This window comes from Natator depressus, chromosome 2 (genome assembly GCF_965152275.1).
Source record: "Natator depressus isolate rNatDep1 chromosome 2, rNatDep2.hap1, whole genome shotgun sequence".
In the NCBI taxonomy this organism is placed as follows: Eukaryota; Metazoa; Chordata; order Testudines; family Cheloniidae; genus Natator; species Natator depressus.
In genome coordinates this window covers 3,355,785-3,371,558 of record NC_134235.1, presented here as the reverse complement: position 1 = coordinate 3,371,558, position 15,774 = coordinate 3,355,785, and the positions used below count along the sequence as shown (strand labels likewise).

Sequence of the window (15,774 nt, the reverse complement as noted above, 5' to 3'; positions counted from 1 at the left end):
AAAGCTGGCGAGCTCCCCAGCATCACTGCGCCCACCCCGGCCAGCCCCACACCCAGACACAGCAGGCCCCTCGGGCCTGGCAAGGGCTGGCTGCAGTATGTGGGGCAGGTTCCTGCTTAGTAGAGCTGTTGCTCTTCATCCTTCAGCCACGAGGGGGCTGCAGAGACCCACAGTGGGGCGGCCAGACGGGGGTGGCGCTCACTCCTGCGGGGCCGTACACTGGCAGGGATTGGGGTGGTCGTGTGTCCCAGCGTGCCCCCACCCCAGAGCAATGAACCTCCACCCCCCATACACAGCATGGCAGCCCTTGTTCAGTCATTAACTGTTTATTGCTGCTCTGGGGGCTCCAGGTCAGGCCCACGCGCAGCCCCCGGCCGCGTCTCTGCCCAGGACCCGGGCGCAGGGAGGCCCTGGGGACGAGCTGGGCAGGGGCAGAGTAAAGCCCCGCAGGCTCAAACAGGGACACTTAGACCCTCCTGGGCTGGGCACGTCCCTCCGTGGGCTGCAGCTGTCCATGCCCCCGGCAGGCAGCTCTCCACCTGGGCAGGCACCGTGTGCCCAGCCTGGGTCCCTGGGTGGCTCTGTCCGACCCGCTGTAGCCCGGGGAAGGGGGTGGCGCAGGGAGCCCTGCTGGCCTGGCCTGTGGGGCAGACAGAGCCGCTGGGCTGCCCCCTCGCAGGGCACGGGGGCCAGCAGAGGAGGTGGGGGAACAAGGCACTTCAGGACGAGATGGCTCAAGGCACTATGTGGGTGGGGAGGAGCTGGTGGGCACCTGGAGCTTGGCCTCGATCAGGGGGCAGGGGCAGTGCTGGTGACACAGCCTGGCCCGGGGACGTGCGTGAGAGGGAGCATGGGGGTGCACCACAGAGGGTGCTGCTGGAGCCCACCCGCAGGTCCCACTGACTGGCAATGCCAGGGCACCTCATCCAGCGGTGCCCAGCAGGCTGCACGGGCCTAGGGGAATTCAGCCAGCTGGGCCACGGGGGTGGGGAGGGCAGGGGCTGCGAGCGTGCTGGCACACGGCTGCCTGGTGCTGGTGTGTCCTGTGCCAGAGCTGCCCCACCCCCAAAGGCCGGGCAGGGGGAGATGGACTGTCGGGGGCAGGGCACAGCCCCAGAGCGCCTGGCACCCCTCAGGAGCACTCGTCGAGCGGGGCAGCTGGGCTGGTACAGGTGGATTCCAGTGAGGGGGCATGGACACCTGCCAGTCCCACGGCCAGAGCGAGAAGCTGCCCCGGCCCCCGGCGGGCGCTGGATGGACAGGCAGGGCAGAGCAGGCGGCTGCCCCGGGCAGCACCTTAGGAATATTCCCGGGTGAACTTGGCATAGAACTGGCTGAGTTTCTTCAGCAGGATCTGGAGCTTCTCCACAGGCGGCAGGATGGTCATTCTGTGGGCAGAGAGATCCCCTCAGCCCCGGGCACCTGGCTGAGCCCATCCTGCCAGCCCCCGCCCCCTCCCGTTAACACCCCCCATCACCCTGCACAGCTGGGCGCAAGCGGGCACAAGAGAAAGCGGGAGTCAGAGACCTGCCGAGGGGGCAGGGCTGTGGGTCAGGATTGAGGGGCAGGAGGATGGCAGGTAGGACTCGGGGTGTGAGCAGCTGTGGGAGTCGGGCGGAGGGGGTGGGTGTCAGGATTCGAGCGGGGGTGCAGACCGCCGGGTCTCTCCCGGCTCCACATTGCCAGCCCTTCCCAGGGGACCCGGGTGCAGAGCGTGGCCGGGGGGCCCTTACCTGAAGTGATAGGTGCCCTCTCGCTGCCCAAAGCCGCTCCCTGGCACCACGCAGATGCCCGTCTCCTCCAGCAGCTGGAGACAGAAGAACATGTCTGGGGCAAAGCCCCGGGCCTGGGGAGGAGCAAGGGCTGGGCTTAGGGGAGCTGGGAGGGGAGCAGAGATGCCTGCTGCGTGCCCGGCTCTCCCCTGGCCCTGCTCCCCCACCCCCATCCCCGAGGCTGCTCCGTGCCCGGCTCTCCCCTGACCTGCTCCCCCAACCCCATCCCCGAGGCTGCTCCGTGCCCGGCTCTCCCCGGACCTGCTCCCCCAACCCCATCCCCGAGGCTGCTCCCTGCCCGGCTCTCCCCGGACCTGCTCCCCCAACCCCATCCCCGAGGCTGCTCCGTGCCCGGCTCTCCCCGGACCTGCTCCCCCAACCCCATCCCCGAGGCTGCTCCGTGCCTGGCTCTCCCCTGGCCCTGCGAGGGTTGCCAACTTTCTACTCACCCAAAACTGAACACCCTAAGCCCCCTCCCTCCTCCGAGGCCACGCCCCTGCCACGCCCCTTCTCCGAGGTCCCGCCCCTGTTCACTCCATATTCCCCCCTCCCCCTCCGGGTCGCTCACCCTCCCCATCCTCACTCACTCACTCACTCATTTTCATTGGGCTGGCTCAGGGGGTTGGGATGTGGGAGGGGGTGCGAGCTCTAGGGTGGGGCCAGAAATGAGGAGTTCAGGGTGTGGGAGGGGGCTCCGGGCTGAGTCAGTGGGCTGGGATGTGGGTGGGGGAGAGGACTCCGTCTGGGGGGTGCAGGCTCTGGGGTGGGCTGGGGATGAGGGGTTTGGAGAGCAGGAGGGGGCTCCAGGCTGGGGGGTGGAGCCGAGGGGTTCGGAGTATGGGAGGGGGGCTCCGGGCTGAGTCAGTGGGTTGGGATGCGGGAGGGGGAGAGGACTCCGCCTGGGGGGTGCAGGCTCTGGGGTGGGGCTGGGGATGAGGGGTTTGGAGAGCAGGAGGGGGCTCCAGGCTGGGGGGTGGAGCCGAGGGGTTCAGAGTGTGGGAGGGGGGCTACGGGCTGAGGCAGGGGTTTGGGGTGGAGGAGGGGGTGCAGGCTCTGGCTGGGGGGTTTGGAAGGTGGGCGAGGGTCAGGGCTGGGGCAGGGAGTTGGTGCACGGGAGGGGGTGAGGGGCGCGGGCCCCGGGTGGCACTTACCCGAGGCAGCTCACGGAAGCAGCACGTCCCCTCTCCGGCACCTGCCGCGCGATGCCCCATCTGCTGGCGCTGCCCCCGCAGCTCCCATGGCTGGGAACTGCGCATGGGGAGGGGGCAGCACCTGGAGCCCCCTGGCTGCCCCTGCGCCTAGGAGCTGGAGGGGGGACAGGCCGCTGCTTCCGGGGCCGCGCGGAGCCGGGGCAGGCAGGGAGCTGCCGTAGCCGCACTGCGCTGCCAACTGGACTTTTAACGGCCCACACAGCGGTGCTGACCGGAGCCACCAGGGTCCCTTGGTCGAAAACCGGACACCTGGCAACCCTAGGCCCTGCTCCCCCACCCCCGCCCCCCCAGGCTGCTCCATGCCCAGCTCTCACCTGGGCCTCCTGAACCGCCCTGGCTGGGATCTGGATCCTGGGGAAGGAGTACATGGCGCCCTGCACGGGGTTACAGCGGATCCCGGGCACCTGGCTGAAGATCTCCTGGGTCAGCTGCGCTTTGTGGGCCAGGTCGCTCAGCACGGCCTGCTTCTCCTGGGAGCCGAGAGAGAGACCCACAGCGCTGAGTGGCAGGGGGCTGCTGTGGGGGAGAAGGGAGGGGCTGCAGGCAGGGGGAAGTGGCGACAGGCACTTGGGTATAGCAGGGCCTGGGGGTCAGGGTGAGAGGCCCATGGGGGTGGTGGAGGGCGGGGATGGGGCCTTCCCTGGGGCTGGTGCAGGGGGCAACTGGTGGCTATGGGGTAAGATGCCCATGGGGCTGGTGGGGGGTGCCCCTCAGGGAGGGGCTGGGGCTGGTGGCCGGGATCAGGGCCTTGTCTGCGAGCCCCCCGCACTTACCTGGATGAAGCTCTGGTACGAGGGCTCGCCAGGCTTCGGTGGGTTCATGACGACGTCCAGCAGCACCTGGCCGGGCACGGGCGGGCACAGCCGCACCGACACCAGCTTGGAGAGCTGCTGCTGCACAGCCGGATCCAGGTTCACCACCTCCATGTACCCGCCGCGGAACCCGCACCTGGGGGATGAGAGGGTGAGACATGGGGCCTGGCTCCCCTCCCTCTGGGACCCCTGGGGTGCAGGGCCTGGCTCCCCTCCCTCTGGGACCCCTGGGGTGCAGGGCCTGGCTCCCCCCTCCCTCTGGGACCCCTGGGGTGCATGGCCTGGCTCCCCCCTCCCTCTGGGACCCCTGGGGTGCAGGGCCTGGCTATCCCGTCCCTCTGGGACCCTTGCGGGGCAGGGCCTGGCTCTCCCTTCCTCTGAGACTCTTGGGGGCAGGGCCTGTCCTCCATCCCTCTAGGACCCCTGGGGTTTGGGGCCTGGCTTCCCACTACTGGGAGGGATCACTTGTTGCTCCCCCCATAGGCACCCCATGAGTCTCTACCTCGCCCCTCAATGCCCTGGGGGCTGTGTCCCTCCTGCCCCATGGGGGCGCCCCCTGCGGGGCGAGGTCTCTGGGACCCCAGGGCAAAGGGGCACGGCTCGGTGCCACCCGGCATGTCATGCTTTCGCGACACACAAGCCGTGGGGGGTGTTGGGCTGCGTGTACAGGTCTGTGAGCAGCTCGGCTGGGCTCAGCTCCGGGTCAGAACCGCCCCGAAGGTTGGACGGGGGGCCCCGGGCAGGGCCTGAGCAGCTGACTCGGTGGGCTGCCCACTCCCTGCTTCCACTGGCCGTGCTCTGCCCCAAGCCCCGGGCACTGGGCAGGCTGCCCTCGGGGCGTGGGGCAGCCCAGGGGCGGGCAGGGGCCACTCACTCTCCCATGAAGCCCTTGGAGATGGAGTGGAAGGAGACCAGCTCCACCACGCTCGAGTACATGGGGCCCAGCTCGAAAAGGACCTTCTTGAAGGAGTGGAACTCGGAGCCCTCGGCATAGACGTTGTCCTGATAGACCTGTGGGGGGGAAAGAGGGGGGTCAGGGCGCCCACCGGGCCCACAGGCAGGCCTAGGGGTGCCAACCCTCCAGGATTGCCCTGGAGTCTCCAGGAGTCAAAGATGAATCTTTAATTAAGATGACGTTGTGTGATCATGAAACCTCCAGGAATACAGCCAACCCTACAGGCCACGCCAGAGCCAACACCCACCTGGCCACGGGACCCTACAGCCCCGCCCACTCCTCTGGGCATGGGCAGCCCCGGAGCTCTGCCCGCCCCTCTGGTGGGGGGGCGCCAGGCTGGCTCCCCAAAAGAGACACTTGCCCCCGACCCCGAGATAGCCGCACCCCGGGACAGGGAGCCTGGCCGTGGGGCAGTCGGGGCTGGGAGCCGACTCTTGCCCTCACCTCGTCGGCCATCAGGAAGAGCTGCTCCTCCCACGCAAATTTGATGACATCCTCGATGCATTTCCGGCTCTGGACCTGGCCTGTGGGCACAGGACAAGCCCATCAGGGGGGACAGGGAGGCCCCGCACCAGCCAGCACCTCCTGCCCTCCCACGCTGCCCTCACCCACCCTGGCACTGGGGGACAGCTCCACACAGAGCCCCACAGCAGCCTCGATCTCCTGCCCCCTAGGCCTCCCTCACTCACCTTGGCACTGGGGGACAGCTCTATACAGGGCCCCATAGACCTGCTGCCCCCCACACCGTCCCCCCCAGCACTGGGGGCACAGGCCAGGAGGCGGGCACAGCACTGGGCTGGACTGTTCGCTCCATTGCCCCTCACTCTGCCTGGATGGCACCCAAGTCGTGGTGCCAGTGCCCCAGACACTGGGTCGCCATGCCCCTTTCCTCTGCCCACTCACGGATCTCAAAGCCTTTCACAAGCATTAATTCCCAGCACAGGCCCTTGGCAGGTGGCTCAGGGTCGCTCCCGTGTTACAGCCAGGAACTGACGCGTGGGGGCAGGGGGAGGATGAGATGGGCCCAAGGTCATACAGAGTCTGGCAGTGCTGGGATAGAACCCAGGAGTCCCGGCTTCCCGTGCCCAGCTGTAACCCCTAGTCCACCCTGCCTCTGCCTGACCCTGGCTGCGGGGCTCAGCTGCTACCTGGACCTGGCCCCCCTGCGCTGACCTCTCAGTACCCGGCCCCCTGGCTGGTGAGGGGGAAGCTGGAGCTTTGTTCAAAGAGCCAGTTAACGAGTTAAGGGCTGGTGACAGGTGCTGGCTGGGCACCTCTGGAGATCCCCTGGGCCCCACTGAGCCTGGCAGTCTCTGCCCTGGGGCTGGATCAGAGCCGGCGGCCCCCGGGGGAGAAAGGCCCCTGTCCCATTCCCCTCCCTGCCCGCCCCAGCGGTACCCGTGGGGTTCCCAGGGTTGATGATGCACAGCACCCGGGGCTGGCAGTGCTCGCGGGCCTGGCTCAGGGCCCGCCGCAGCTCCCCGATGTCCAGCGCCCAGCAGTGCTCCTCGTCCAGGTAGTAGTTGACCTGCACGGCGTTGAGCTCGGCGATGCCAGCTGAGTACAGCGGGTACTGGGGGATGGGGATCATCACGCCCGTCCGCGACCGGCCCTCCCCCGACACCAGCAGCTTCAGCATGGTCTGGGGAGAGAGGGAGGGATGGGCAGGGGCAGCGCAGGGGCCAGGGGTCCACCGGGGCCGCAGCGCAGGGGGGCAGAGGGGCACGAGGGCCTGGGTCAGGGCTCCCCCCGAGGAGCAGCAGGGCCCTGGGGGCTGGGACCAAAGGGCCACTGATGCTCTGGGCAGTGCCCACTGGACCACTTCACATGGCCCTGGAGCACCCCCCACCCCCAGGGACAGGGGTGCAGGGCTGGGTCAGACACCTGCCCCCCATTGCTCCTCGCAGAGGTTACCTTGAGGCAGCCTCCCCATACCCCTCTTGCCCCCCTCTGTCATCCCTTCCCCCACCCCACTATCCCAGCCTTTGAGTTCCCAGCAGGCCCGTGGCTGCCAGTCTGCCAGGGCTGTGCCCAGCATGGCACAAAGGGCCCTTTGTGAGGCTGCCCGAGCACCCAGGCAACGCTGGCGTAAGAGCTGGGTCCCAGCCCCCTGGGCGCTGCCCTGAGGGTAAAGCCAACAGGGGTGGCCCAGGGCCCAGAGCGGGGCGGGAGGGGCTCAGGGGGAGGGGTCCTGGGAGCTCCAGGGGCATCAGCAACCAGGCAGCAGAGCGAGAGACCAACTCTTCCCCGGGCACGGGGGCACCGAGAGCTCAGGAACGGGAGAGAGTAAAGATCCCAGTGGGAGCAGAGACCTCCCCCAAGCTCTGCCAGTGCCCCCCACTCCCGACCCGCGGCCCCCTGCTAGCCCAGCCTGGGGCTCCCCACCCCGCCAGCTCTGCTGGTGCCCCTCGCTCCCGACCCACATTCCTGGACTCCCCCCCAACCCAGCTCTATTGATACCCCTCAGTCCCAGCCTGCAGCCTCCCGGCGTGTGCCCATTGCTGGGGGGGATGGGACACCCTACCATGACGGCATCACTGGCACCCGTCGACAGGTAGATGTTGTCCGGGTTGGCGGGGATGCCCCCGTCCCGCCTCTCGATGTACCGTGCCACGTCCTGGCGGATGATCTCGATGCCAGGGCTGGCAGTGTAGGCACCTGGCAGGGGAGAGACCCGAGCTAGGGCCTGGGGTAGCAGACGCCGGGGGTTGCTGGTGAACAGAGGAGGCTCCAGGGGGTGCTGCCCTTGGGGCCCGGCTGGGGGGGGCTGCATCACGGGGGTTAGTGCTCCCGGTTGGAGAGATGCTGTCAGCCATGCAGGGAACAGGGACAGCGTCTCTGGGGCACCCGTCCGCCCTGGAGGGGCCCCTCCCGGGGACAGGGATTTGGGGTGTCAGCCGGAGCCCCCCAAACTCATCTACCCCAGAAGCCACCCAGTAGATTACACAGAGATTTTAACACATTCCAGGGTCCTGCTCTTCTGTATGTGGCGCCCTCGAGGGCACCAGCAAGGCTACCAGGCTGTGCCAGCCCTCGCCTGTGGGCACTGTGCGCCCAGAGCGGCCAGGCCTGGGCCCTTAGCCAAGCAGATGTCCCGTGTGGCTCTGGACGCGCCCCTGCGGGTCTCGTATGGGCCACGTGTGACTCTGCTGTGGCTGGGTGGGGGCCTGGAAGCGCCCTGGGCCTGAGGGGGTGGGCAGCATACTGGGGAGGGGGCTGCAAGCTGGACTGGGGGGAGGATGGGCAGCCCATTGGGCTGTGGGTGGCGGGCAGCACACTGGACTGGGGGAGAGTGGGCAGGAGGCTGGGTTCCCAGGGAGCAGCAGGCAGTAGTCTGAGTTCCTGGGGGGCGGGGGGCAGCAGGCTGCGTTTCCGGGGGGGCAGTAGTCTGAGTTCCTGGGGGGTGGGGGGCAGCAGGCTGGGTTCCCGAGGGGGGCAACGGGCAGCAGGCTGGGTTCCTGGGGTGGGGGCAGCAGTCTGAGTTCCTGGGGGGGTGGTAGGCTGGGTTCCTGTGGGGGGCAGCAGGCTGAGTTCCCGGGGGGGGGGTACTCACCGATGCTCTGCCCTCCGCATGCTGCCAGCAGTCTGCGTGCCCTCTGCTTGGCATCGTCGGGGAAGAGGGGTTTGCTCAGCAGCTCGGGGTACAGGCACAAGGCGCTGACCTGCAGGGCACAAAGCCTCAAGACTGCTCCACATTCCACCCCACAGCCACGCAGCTGCCCCCACCCCAGGAGCCCTCCCTGCCTAGCAGCCTGGCTGACAGGGAACTCGGGGACCAGCAGGGCCCGCAGCTCCATGTGATGGGGCTGCAGGGAGGAGCCTCGAGTCCTGACTTGGCAGCATCTCAGTTCAGGGCCGTCAGCATCTAGCCCATGCCCGGAGTTACCAAGCTCCTGCAGCAGTGAGTTCCACAGGCTCCTGAGCCCTTTCATCCCCACTGTCTGTGTCCTGTGCCCCCTTGCTCTGGTCTAATGGCCCAGCAGTTCTGGCCAGTGGTTAGAGCCAGGGGCAGGGGAGGGGCTGGGTGCCAGAACTCCTGGCTTCTATTGCTGGCTCCACAACTGGTGCCATGAGCCATCTCAGACACAACCCTTCCCTCCCTGTGCCTCAGTGTCCCCTGCACAAAGACAGAGGGGTACTAGCCACACTGGCTGGGTTTTATAGCCCACCCCCAAACTCAGCACAGGCTCTTTCCAGCTCCCTCCCCACCCCCACCTCCACCCGCAGAGTGGCAGGGGCCCAGCCCAAGGCCTGTCCCCCAAACTCAGATCGGAGGGCAGGGTCGCCCCTTTTCCCCCCCCCCATTTCCCACTCCCAGCGGTGGCAGAGCCCTGCTGTACCTGGCGCAGGAAGGTGATGGGGCGCTGGCCCATGGCGTGGGCATCGCCAATGTTGGCTTTAATCACCTCTGTGAAAGGCTTCTTCACACCCTGTGGGAGCAGAGAGGGAGGAGGGAGAATGGAGCCAACCCTGGGAAAGCTGCCCCTGCCAGGGCGCTACCTCCCCCAGCTATGATACCCAGCCTGCATCCAGCGGGGAGAGCGCCCCCTGCCGTGCAGCACAGCGCCCCTAGCGCCACCCCGGGGCCTGCATCCAGAGGGAAGAGCCCCCCCTCCTGATGCACCCCTGCCTTGCAGCACAGCACCCCCTAGCGCCACCCTGGGGCGTTGGTGTCCCTAAGTGGGCTGTGGTTGTGGGGGGCGAGCACGTCCCGCTGCCCAGTGCAGCACCGCAGTGAGGGGCTCTGACTGAGGCTGCCGGCTGGCGGATTCCTGCCGCACCTGCCTTGCAGCCCTCGACTTGCCCCGCAGCCGGCGCGCCCACCCCACAGAGCCAGGCCGGAGCAGAGCTGCTGGGTCCCTGCCAGCCAGGCTCCTGCACCGGCACTCCTGCCCCCGCTCCCCACAGTGCCTCCTGTGGGCGGGGCCGGGGCGTCCCAGGCCTGGCTGCATGCCCAACCTGGAGCACCCACGCAGGCAGGGAGGTCAGTGCCCTCGGGATGACGCGTCTCGGAAGCAAGAATTCCTGCGTCACCCTGAGCCTGGGACGCTGCACTTGGCTCCAGGATCAGCTGGGGAAAGTGCCCCCACCCCGCCCCCAGGGACTTTGCCCCTCGCCACATGCCTGCCCTGACCTGTGCGGGTGAACCCTCCGTGCCAGGCATTGCACAAGGGATACACACAGTCAGCCCGGCACGGGAATGCCCTGCGCTGCTCCGGTTGGCCATCAGGGCCAAGAACCAGGGCAGCGCCCGGCCCTGGCAGGGCACACGAGCTGCAAGGAGCCGAGTGGCTCTGGGCTTGGCCTGCCTGTCCCAAGCCCATGCCCCACGCCCCAGGGATGCTTGCCCATCCCCAGGACCCCAGGCAGGGCAGGCCTTTCTCAGCTCCATCCATGATGCCCTCTGCCCTGTGCTGCCCCTCCCAGGGCCCAGGCGCCCCCAGGGTCAGGGCGAGAGGGAGAGCGGGCCCCACTGTGTCCCAGCTGCTGGGATGGGACAGGCTGTCTCCCCCACCCCCGTCTGGGGCCCCCAGGGGACTGAGCCCAGAGCCCGTGCAGGGACGAGGGACCCCGCTTGTGTGTGCAGAGCAATGGCATGGACCTGGGGACGTGGGCTACGTGGTGGGGACGTGACACTTGCCAAGCCAGCTGGACGCAATCCAGGGCGGGCATGGGGGCCGTGCAGGGGACCGGGCCATCCCTTGTGGTGGTTGGTCAGAGGCTGGCAGCGAGACAGGCTCCTTTGACCGCAAGCTGCAGGAGAGGCAGCCAAAGCAGCCGGCAAGGTGGCACCATGCCATGAGGCCTGGGAAAGCATAACCTGCTGGTGCCAGAGGAACCCTCCCAGCCAGGGGCATACCCAGCCTGCTGCCACTGCTAACTACAGAGGGCTCAACCTCTGCCCCCCTGGCACTTCATAGCATGCAGCAGTCACTGGGCAGGGGACAGCCACAGCCTGTTGGGAGAGGAGGGGAGGCCTGGCTGGTGAGACCACACCCACACACCACTGCCCTCTCCTGCATGGACTCAGCACTGCCCAGCTGTGTCATAGGCCCTGTACTGCTCACAGCTTGAGGAGATTCTCCTCTAGCTCAAGTGGCAGAGCCTGGGTTTTTGGAGCAAGAGGATTCAAATCCCAACCCGGCTGTTGATGAGTTATTGCAGGTGCCCATGCACACAGCCCCGGGGTATCCTGGAGCCCTAAGTGCCCACAGATTGGCTCTGTGTGCAGGTTGGTTTGTCTGCAGCTACAGGTCTCAGCCAGGGCAGGGGTTACACACAGACCTGGAGCCTCTCTTTGGCCAGTGCCACTGCACCCCCTACGCCCTGACTGGGCTGTCAACCACTCCCGGCCCTGGCCAGCCGCTTGTGTTAGGCCAGGCTGGCAGACGGTCACTGCTGCCGGGTCTGACGCCCTGTGCCAGGGTGAGCGAGGCTGTCAAAGCCCCTGTCCTGGAGCCTGCCTGCACCTGCCAGACCAGACAGTGCCAGGAACGGGCAGGAAGGGCCCAGACCTTGCAGCTGTCAGTGGCTGTCAGGGCAGGAGGGACATCCCCCCCTGCCCTTCAGTGTGAGGGAGCGGCCATCCCTGGCAAGGCGGCATGGAGCCTGCCTGGGCCGTAACCTGCCCACCCATTAACCTTTACTGGATGCCCCCGAGCCACGTGGTTGCACGCACATCACCACCACTAGCAAGTTCACCAGGACAGTGAGACGCAGCCCAGCCCTAGCGGGCATGGACAGCACCTCGCTGAGCCCCCTGCACAGAGCTACCCACCAGAGCGGCAGCCAGTGCCAGAGATGGGAGCTCCCAGCCCTGGATCACCTCCCTCTGGGAGCCTCCTGCCTCAGCCTGGGTCCTGGCGTGGGGACAGAGGGAGGAGAGGGGAAGAGTGACACAGGGATTGGAGCCAGGTTATGTAAGTGAGCCACCCATGTCAGGCCAGGGAGACACCTGCGCCCAGGTGTGCAGAGTACAAGCCTAGGTGCAAGTGTAACCCTGGTGACTGGCCCCGCCCCTGCCTCACCTTCCAGCTGGTGGGGTGGCCTGACCAGGCAGAACCAGACAGGGCGCCGGATGAGGGCACGGCCAGTGTGGCAGTCCCTGGGGTCTGGCAGGATCTGTCAGTGTGGCAGGCACTGGGCTCCCGCTCCATCCCCTTGGGAGAGGATGTCCCAGCCCCAGAACTGAGGGCCTGCAAGTGCGAGCAGTCTCTCTCCTGCCCATCAGCTCCTCGTTGCCTGGAGTATCACCCGGCCACCCCCTGCCCCAGCGCCTCTGCAGTTCCACGTGGAGTTTGTCTTCCCTTCCCGGCCTGCTGCCTGGCCCTACTGCGCGCTGCCCCTTTCCACCCCAGAAGCGGCTGCATTTCCGTAGTGCTGGCGGGCTCCTGGGAAATGCACCCACAGAGTCTGCACAGGGCTCTGGGCTGAGGGCACTAAGTGCAGCTAATTCACAGGCAACGTCCAGGGCTTTGCTCAAGACCTTGGGCTTCCCAGCACGCAGGGAAGAAATCAGCAGCTGGGCGCCCTCCTGGGTGCCAGGGACCCGATGACTGGAGGGCAGCTGTCAGAGGAGCCTGGCGCTGTGCTCTCAGAGGAAAGCAGGGCCCATGCCCAGGAGATGCTTCCCATGGGCTTCAAGAGGAGCTGGGGGGCCTTGCTCAGGATCGGACCCAGGGAGGGCTCATGCGGGGCCCATGAAGGGGGCTCAGGCACTTGGGGCATGGGGCAAAGTGCCCATGCACTGGGAGGCCAGGGGGCAGGGTGCTCAGGCATTGGGGGGACAGGGGGACAGGTGTCCAGGCACTGGGGGGCACAGGGAGGCCAGGGGGCCCAGTGGGCACTGCTGAGAGGACCTGCCCATGGTGATGCCCGCCTCGCCCGCGGAGGGGGTCTAACTCTTACTAACAACACTGTGTCTATTCCGGCAGCGCCCCAGGGGCCCCTGAGAGCGGGCGGCCGCACAGTGCCAGGCGCTGTACAAACAGCACAGCGGGTCCCTGCCCCGAGGGGCTGGCGACCCAACCAGCCTGGACAGCCGGGGCGGGCACGGGGTGAGGCCCCAGCCGAGCGATCCAGGGGGCGGCTCTGCCCCTTACCTGCCGCAGCTCCTCCTCCAGCTCCACCGCGCGGGCCAGGATGGGGCCCCGCACCGCGTACTCCACCCGCTTCACCCACGGGTTCATGGAGTCCAGGCTCAGCACCTTGTCCCGCAGCCCGTTCTCCGCCATCCTGGCCAGATCCGCCCGAGCTCTGCAAGGCAAGAAGGGGAGGGAGCTGAGAGCCGGGGGCGGCAGCGGGGCGCCGGGGCGCCCGGGGCTCGGGGCCCCCGGGGGTGCCCGGCTGAGCGCAGCCACTGCCACCCGCGCAGCCCCGGCAGCCTGCAGCGCCTTCATGCCGCGGGAGCCGCCCGGGAGGAGCGGGGGGCTGGCGGGGGGACGTCCCTGGAGCTGGGGCTTGAGGGGGAGCCGCGGATCCGGGCTGGGGAGGGATGGGGGCGGCAGGTGCCCGGGGAGGGAGGGAAGGAAACTGACCAGGGGAAGGGATCTGGGCTCTGGCTCTTCCCCCCGCTCCCCCCCCGCCCCCCGGCAGCCTCCAGGGACTTGGTCCTTGTCTTGCTCCCTCCCCTCTTCCCTGGCCCAGTTCCCTCCCCCCACCCCACCCCGGAGCCTCCAGGGACTTGGTCCTTGTCTTGCTCCCTCCCCCTCCCCAGCCAGGCGTGACCCCCCGCGGGACGCGAGCACCTACCCAGATGCTCGGGAGGCGCCCCGGGTTCCCAGGCGCAGAGCTGGAGCCAGCTGCTCAGAAGCTCTTTAATACCGGGCAGAAGGGGCAGAAAGGGGGGCGGGGGGCGCGGGGGAGGAGACAGCCCGGTGCTGAAAGAGGCACAGGCCTGGGAGGGAGAAGAAAAGGGAGTGAAAGGGACGCGGGAGGCCCTGGGAGCCTGCCAGGACTGGAGCCCATTTGGCACAATGGCAGAAAGCCCCCACCCCCACCCCCCCGCCCAGCCCCCCACAGTGTTTTTCACCAGGCTCCAGGAGGGAAACTGGATTTTTTATCTCCCCCTTCCCGCGCTCCTGGCCCGGGGGGCTGCCAGGGCTCGGCAGGGCTAGGCTGGATGGCTAACGGTGGGCCTGGGGCGTCCGGAGCAGAGCCGGAGGCCCCTGTATCTTGCCAGTGGCTGTCGTGGTTGTCACGGTGCCACCACTCAGAACGGTGCCCAGGCTCCCCGCCACCAGGCTCCTGCAACTGGAGCTAAAGGAGAATCGCCACCAGCCACAGGTGGTACGGCGCCTAGGACACACAGTCAAGTGGTTCTGATTCCATCCAGTAGAGGGCAGTGGAGCACACTGTAGACACATACACACCAGAGGCCTTTCTACAGGCCCGCGGGCTGGGATGCTGGGATGTGCCCAGTAACACCTGTGGGGCTGCCCAAAGGGGCCAAGGAAGAGGGCTCCTCTCACCACAGCCTGCTCGGGGGTATCAGGCTGGGGAGCGGGCAGGGGCGCTGAGCGATGTTACAGCCCCACCCACCCAGCGGAGCCCAGGTCACTGTGTCCACCAGGCCAGGCCTGGAGCACAACTCCCTCCGCACATGAGGCGGCAAAACCGGGGCACAGGTCCGCTGAACGCGCCAGCCCACAGAGCCGCTCACTGCAGGGAGTAGGGGGTGCGCTCCCCTCTGAGCCAGCGCTGCAGGGAGTGGGCTGGGAGGCTCAGCAGGGGGCGCTCTCGTCTCTGAGTCACTGCTGATCACAGTTCCCTGGTGCGGCAGTAGGGGGAGCTGTGCTGCAGGGTGGGGAACTCGGTGCTTGGCAGTACGTCACCCCTCTGGGCCGTTCCTGGATGGGTCAACAGCCCCCCCCAATCCCCACAGCCAGTGCTGGGAAGAGGGTGAGGCCAGGTCCCCCCGTTCTCCTCACCTTTCAAGGCAGAGAACCTTGGGGCAAAGTGACCCCCCCCCAAATGGGACCTGCCTCCTTGGCCAACCCAGGCTTAATGCCCAGCAGCAGGGAGAGAAAACCAGGCACCTTCTGCCACTAGGCCTGGATCACTTGGGGTAAAGGAGACTCTCCCTTAGCTGCAGCAGTATAGAGCTTATGAGACACACTTGAACAGTTCAGATGATCTGCCTGGGTTCTTATGTGGGCCGCCTCACTGCAGCCAGGGGCAGGGGTGACACATACCCACCAGCCATAGGTCCCAGCCTCTGGGAACCACCTGAGAAGGGTGGGTGGTTCATGGCCCCACCCTTCCCCCAAACCCTGGAGAGGGGAAGGGACTTGCCCATGGTCACACAGTGAGTCAGTGGCCCAGCCGGGACAGAAGCCATCACGTTCTGCTGCCCTAACAACACCCCTCCAGCCACCTAGGGGAACACGCTGCAAGTCACCACTCACCTGCCTGAGCCCGAGGCCAGCTGGGCTGTCTCCCAGGTATCGGGCGTTAACGATGTCACCAACTGTAGAACCCAACTGAGCTTGGGTCCCGGCAGGTTAAACAGTTCAAGCGGACTGATCCGGGGAGGCAGCCTCCTCTCGCAGGCAGGGGGTGGGGCTGGGAACCCGGACACCTGGGTTTGATCCCTGACTTGCTCTGTGAGCTTGGTTGAGTCAGATAAATCTCTTTGTGCCTCAGTTTCTCCTTCTGTAACATGGGGATAGTATCTGTGAGTGACCACCCAGGACCTGCTGCCATCCTGCATAGGCAGCTCAGATTAACCAGTCCTGAAAGCACTGGCTCATGCCACTTGGTGTAGAGGAGAATCTCCATTGTCTGTTGGCAGTATAGTGCATATGGCACACAGTAGAACAGTTTGTTACAGTGCTCACCCACCTTGGTAAAGCACTTTGAGACCCACCATAGAAGGTGAGAGACCGATTGTTACTGAGTGTTCCAGCTCACCCACGCAACCCGTTAATGATGCAGGAGCTTTCCTGTCAATAGGTGGAGTTTTTGAAGCATTTCAGGAATTAATAATCGCCGTGGGAGGGGAAAAGCCTAGAACAGGGACCCAC

General features: G+C 66.9%; 1 protein-coding gene across 2 annotated transcripts; it reads right to left on the bottom strand.

Moving 5' to 3' along the window:
• Positions 1-316: 316 nt before the first annotated feature.
• On the bottom strand, positions 317-15,476 carry GPT (glutamic--pyruvic transaminase). 2 transcript variants are annotated; one of them, XM_074943683.1, is made up of 12 exons: positions 15,157-15,476; positions 12,853-13,006; positions 9,091-9,180; positions 8,304-8,412; positions 7,275-7,408; positions 6,149-6,392; positions 5,195-5,274; positions 4,670-4,806; positions 3,757-3,931; positions 3,298-3,453; positions 1,734-1,846; positions 317-1,388 (listed from the first exon to the last, which is right to left on the bottom strand). In XM_074943683.1, the coding sequence occupies exons 1-12, from the start codon at positions 15,459-15,461 to the stop codon at positions 1,298-1,300; spliced, it is 1,788 nt and encodes a 595-aa protein (XP_074799784.1). In that variant the 5' UTR covers positions 15,462-15,476; the 3' UTR covers positions 317-1,297. The 2 variants fall into 2 exon arrangements, with proteins under 2 accessions (XP_074799784.1, XP_074799785.1); XM_074943684.1 differs by lacking the exon at positions 15,157-15,476 and adding an exon at positions 13,502-13,589.
• Between the last annotated feature and the right edge of the window lie 298 nt (positions 15,477-15,774).

Coding starts and splice junctions, on each gene's coding strand:
- GPT (XM_074943683.1), bottom strand. CDS start 15,461: ATGCAGGATGGCAGCAGGTCCTGGGTGGTCACTCACAGATACTATCCC. Junction 9,181..12,852: donor TGGAGGAGGAGCTGCGGCAG/GTAAGGGGCAGA, acceptor CTGCTCCCACAG/GGTGTGAAGAAGCCTTTCAC. Junction 4,807..5,194: donor TCTTCCTGATGGCCGACGAG/GTGAGGGCAAGA, acceptor TCCCCCCCACAG/GTCTATCAGGACAACGTCTA.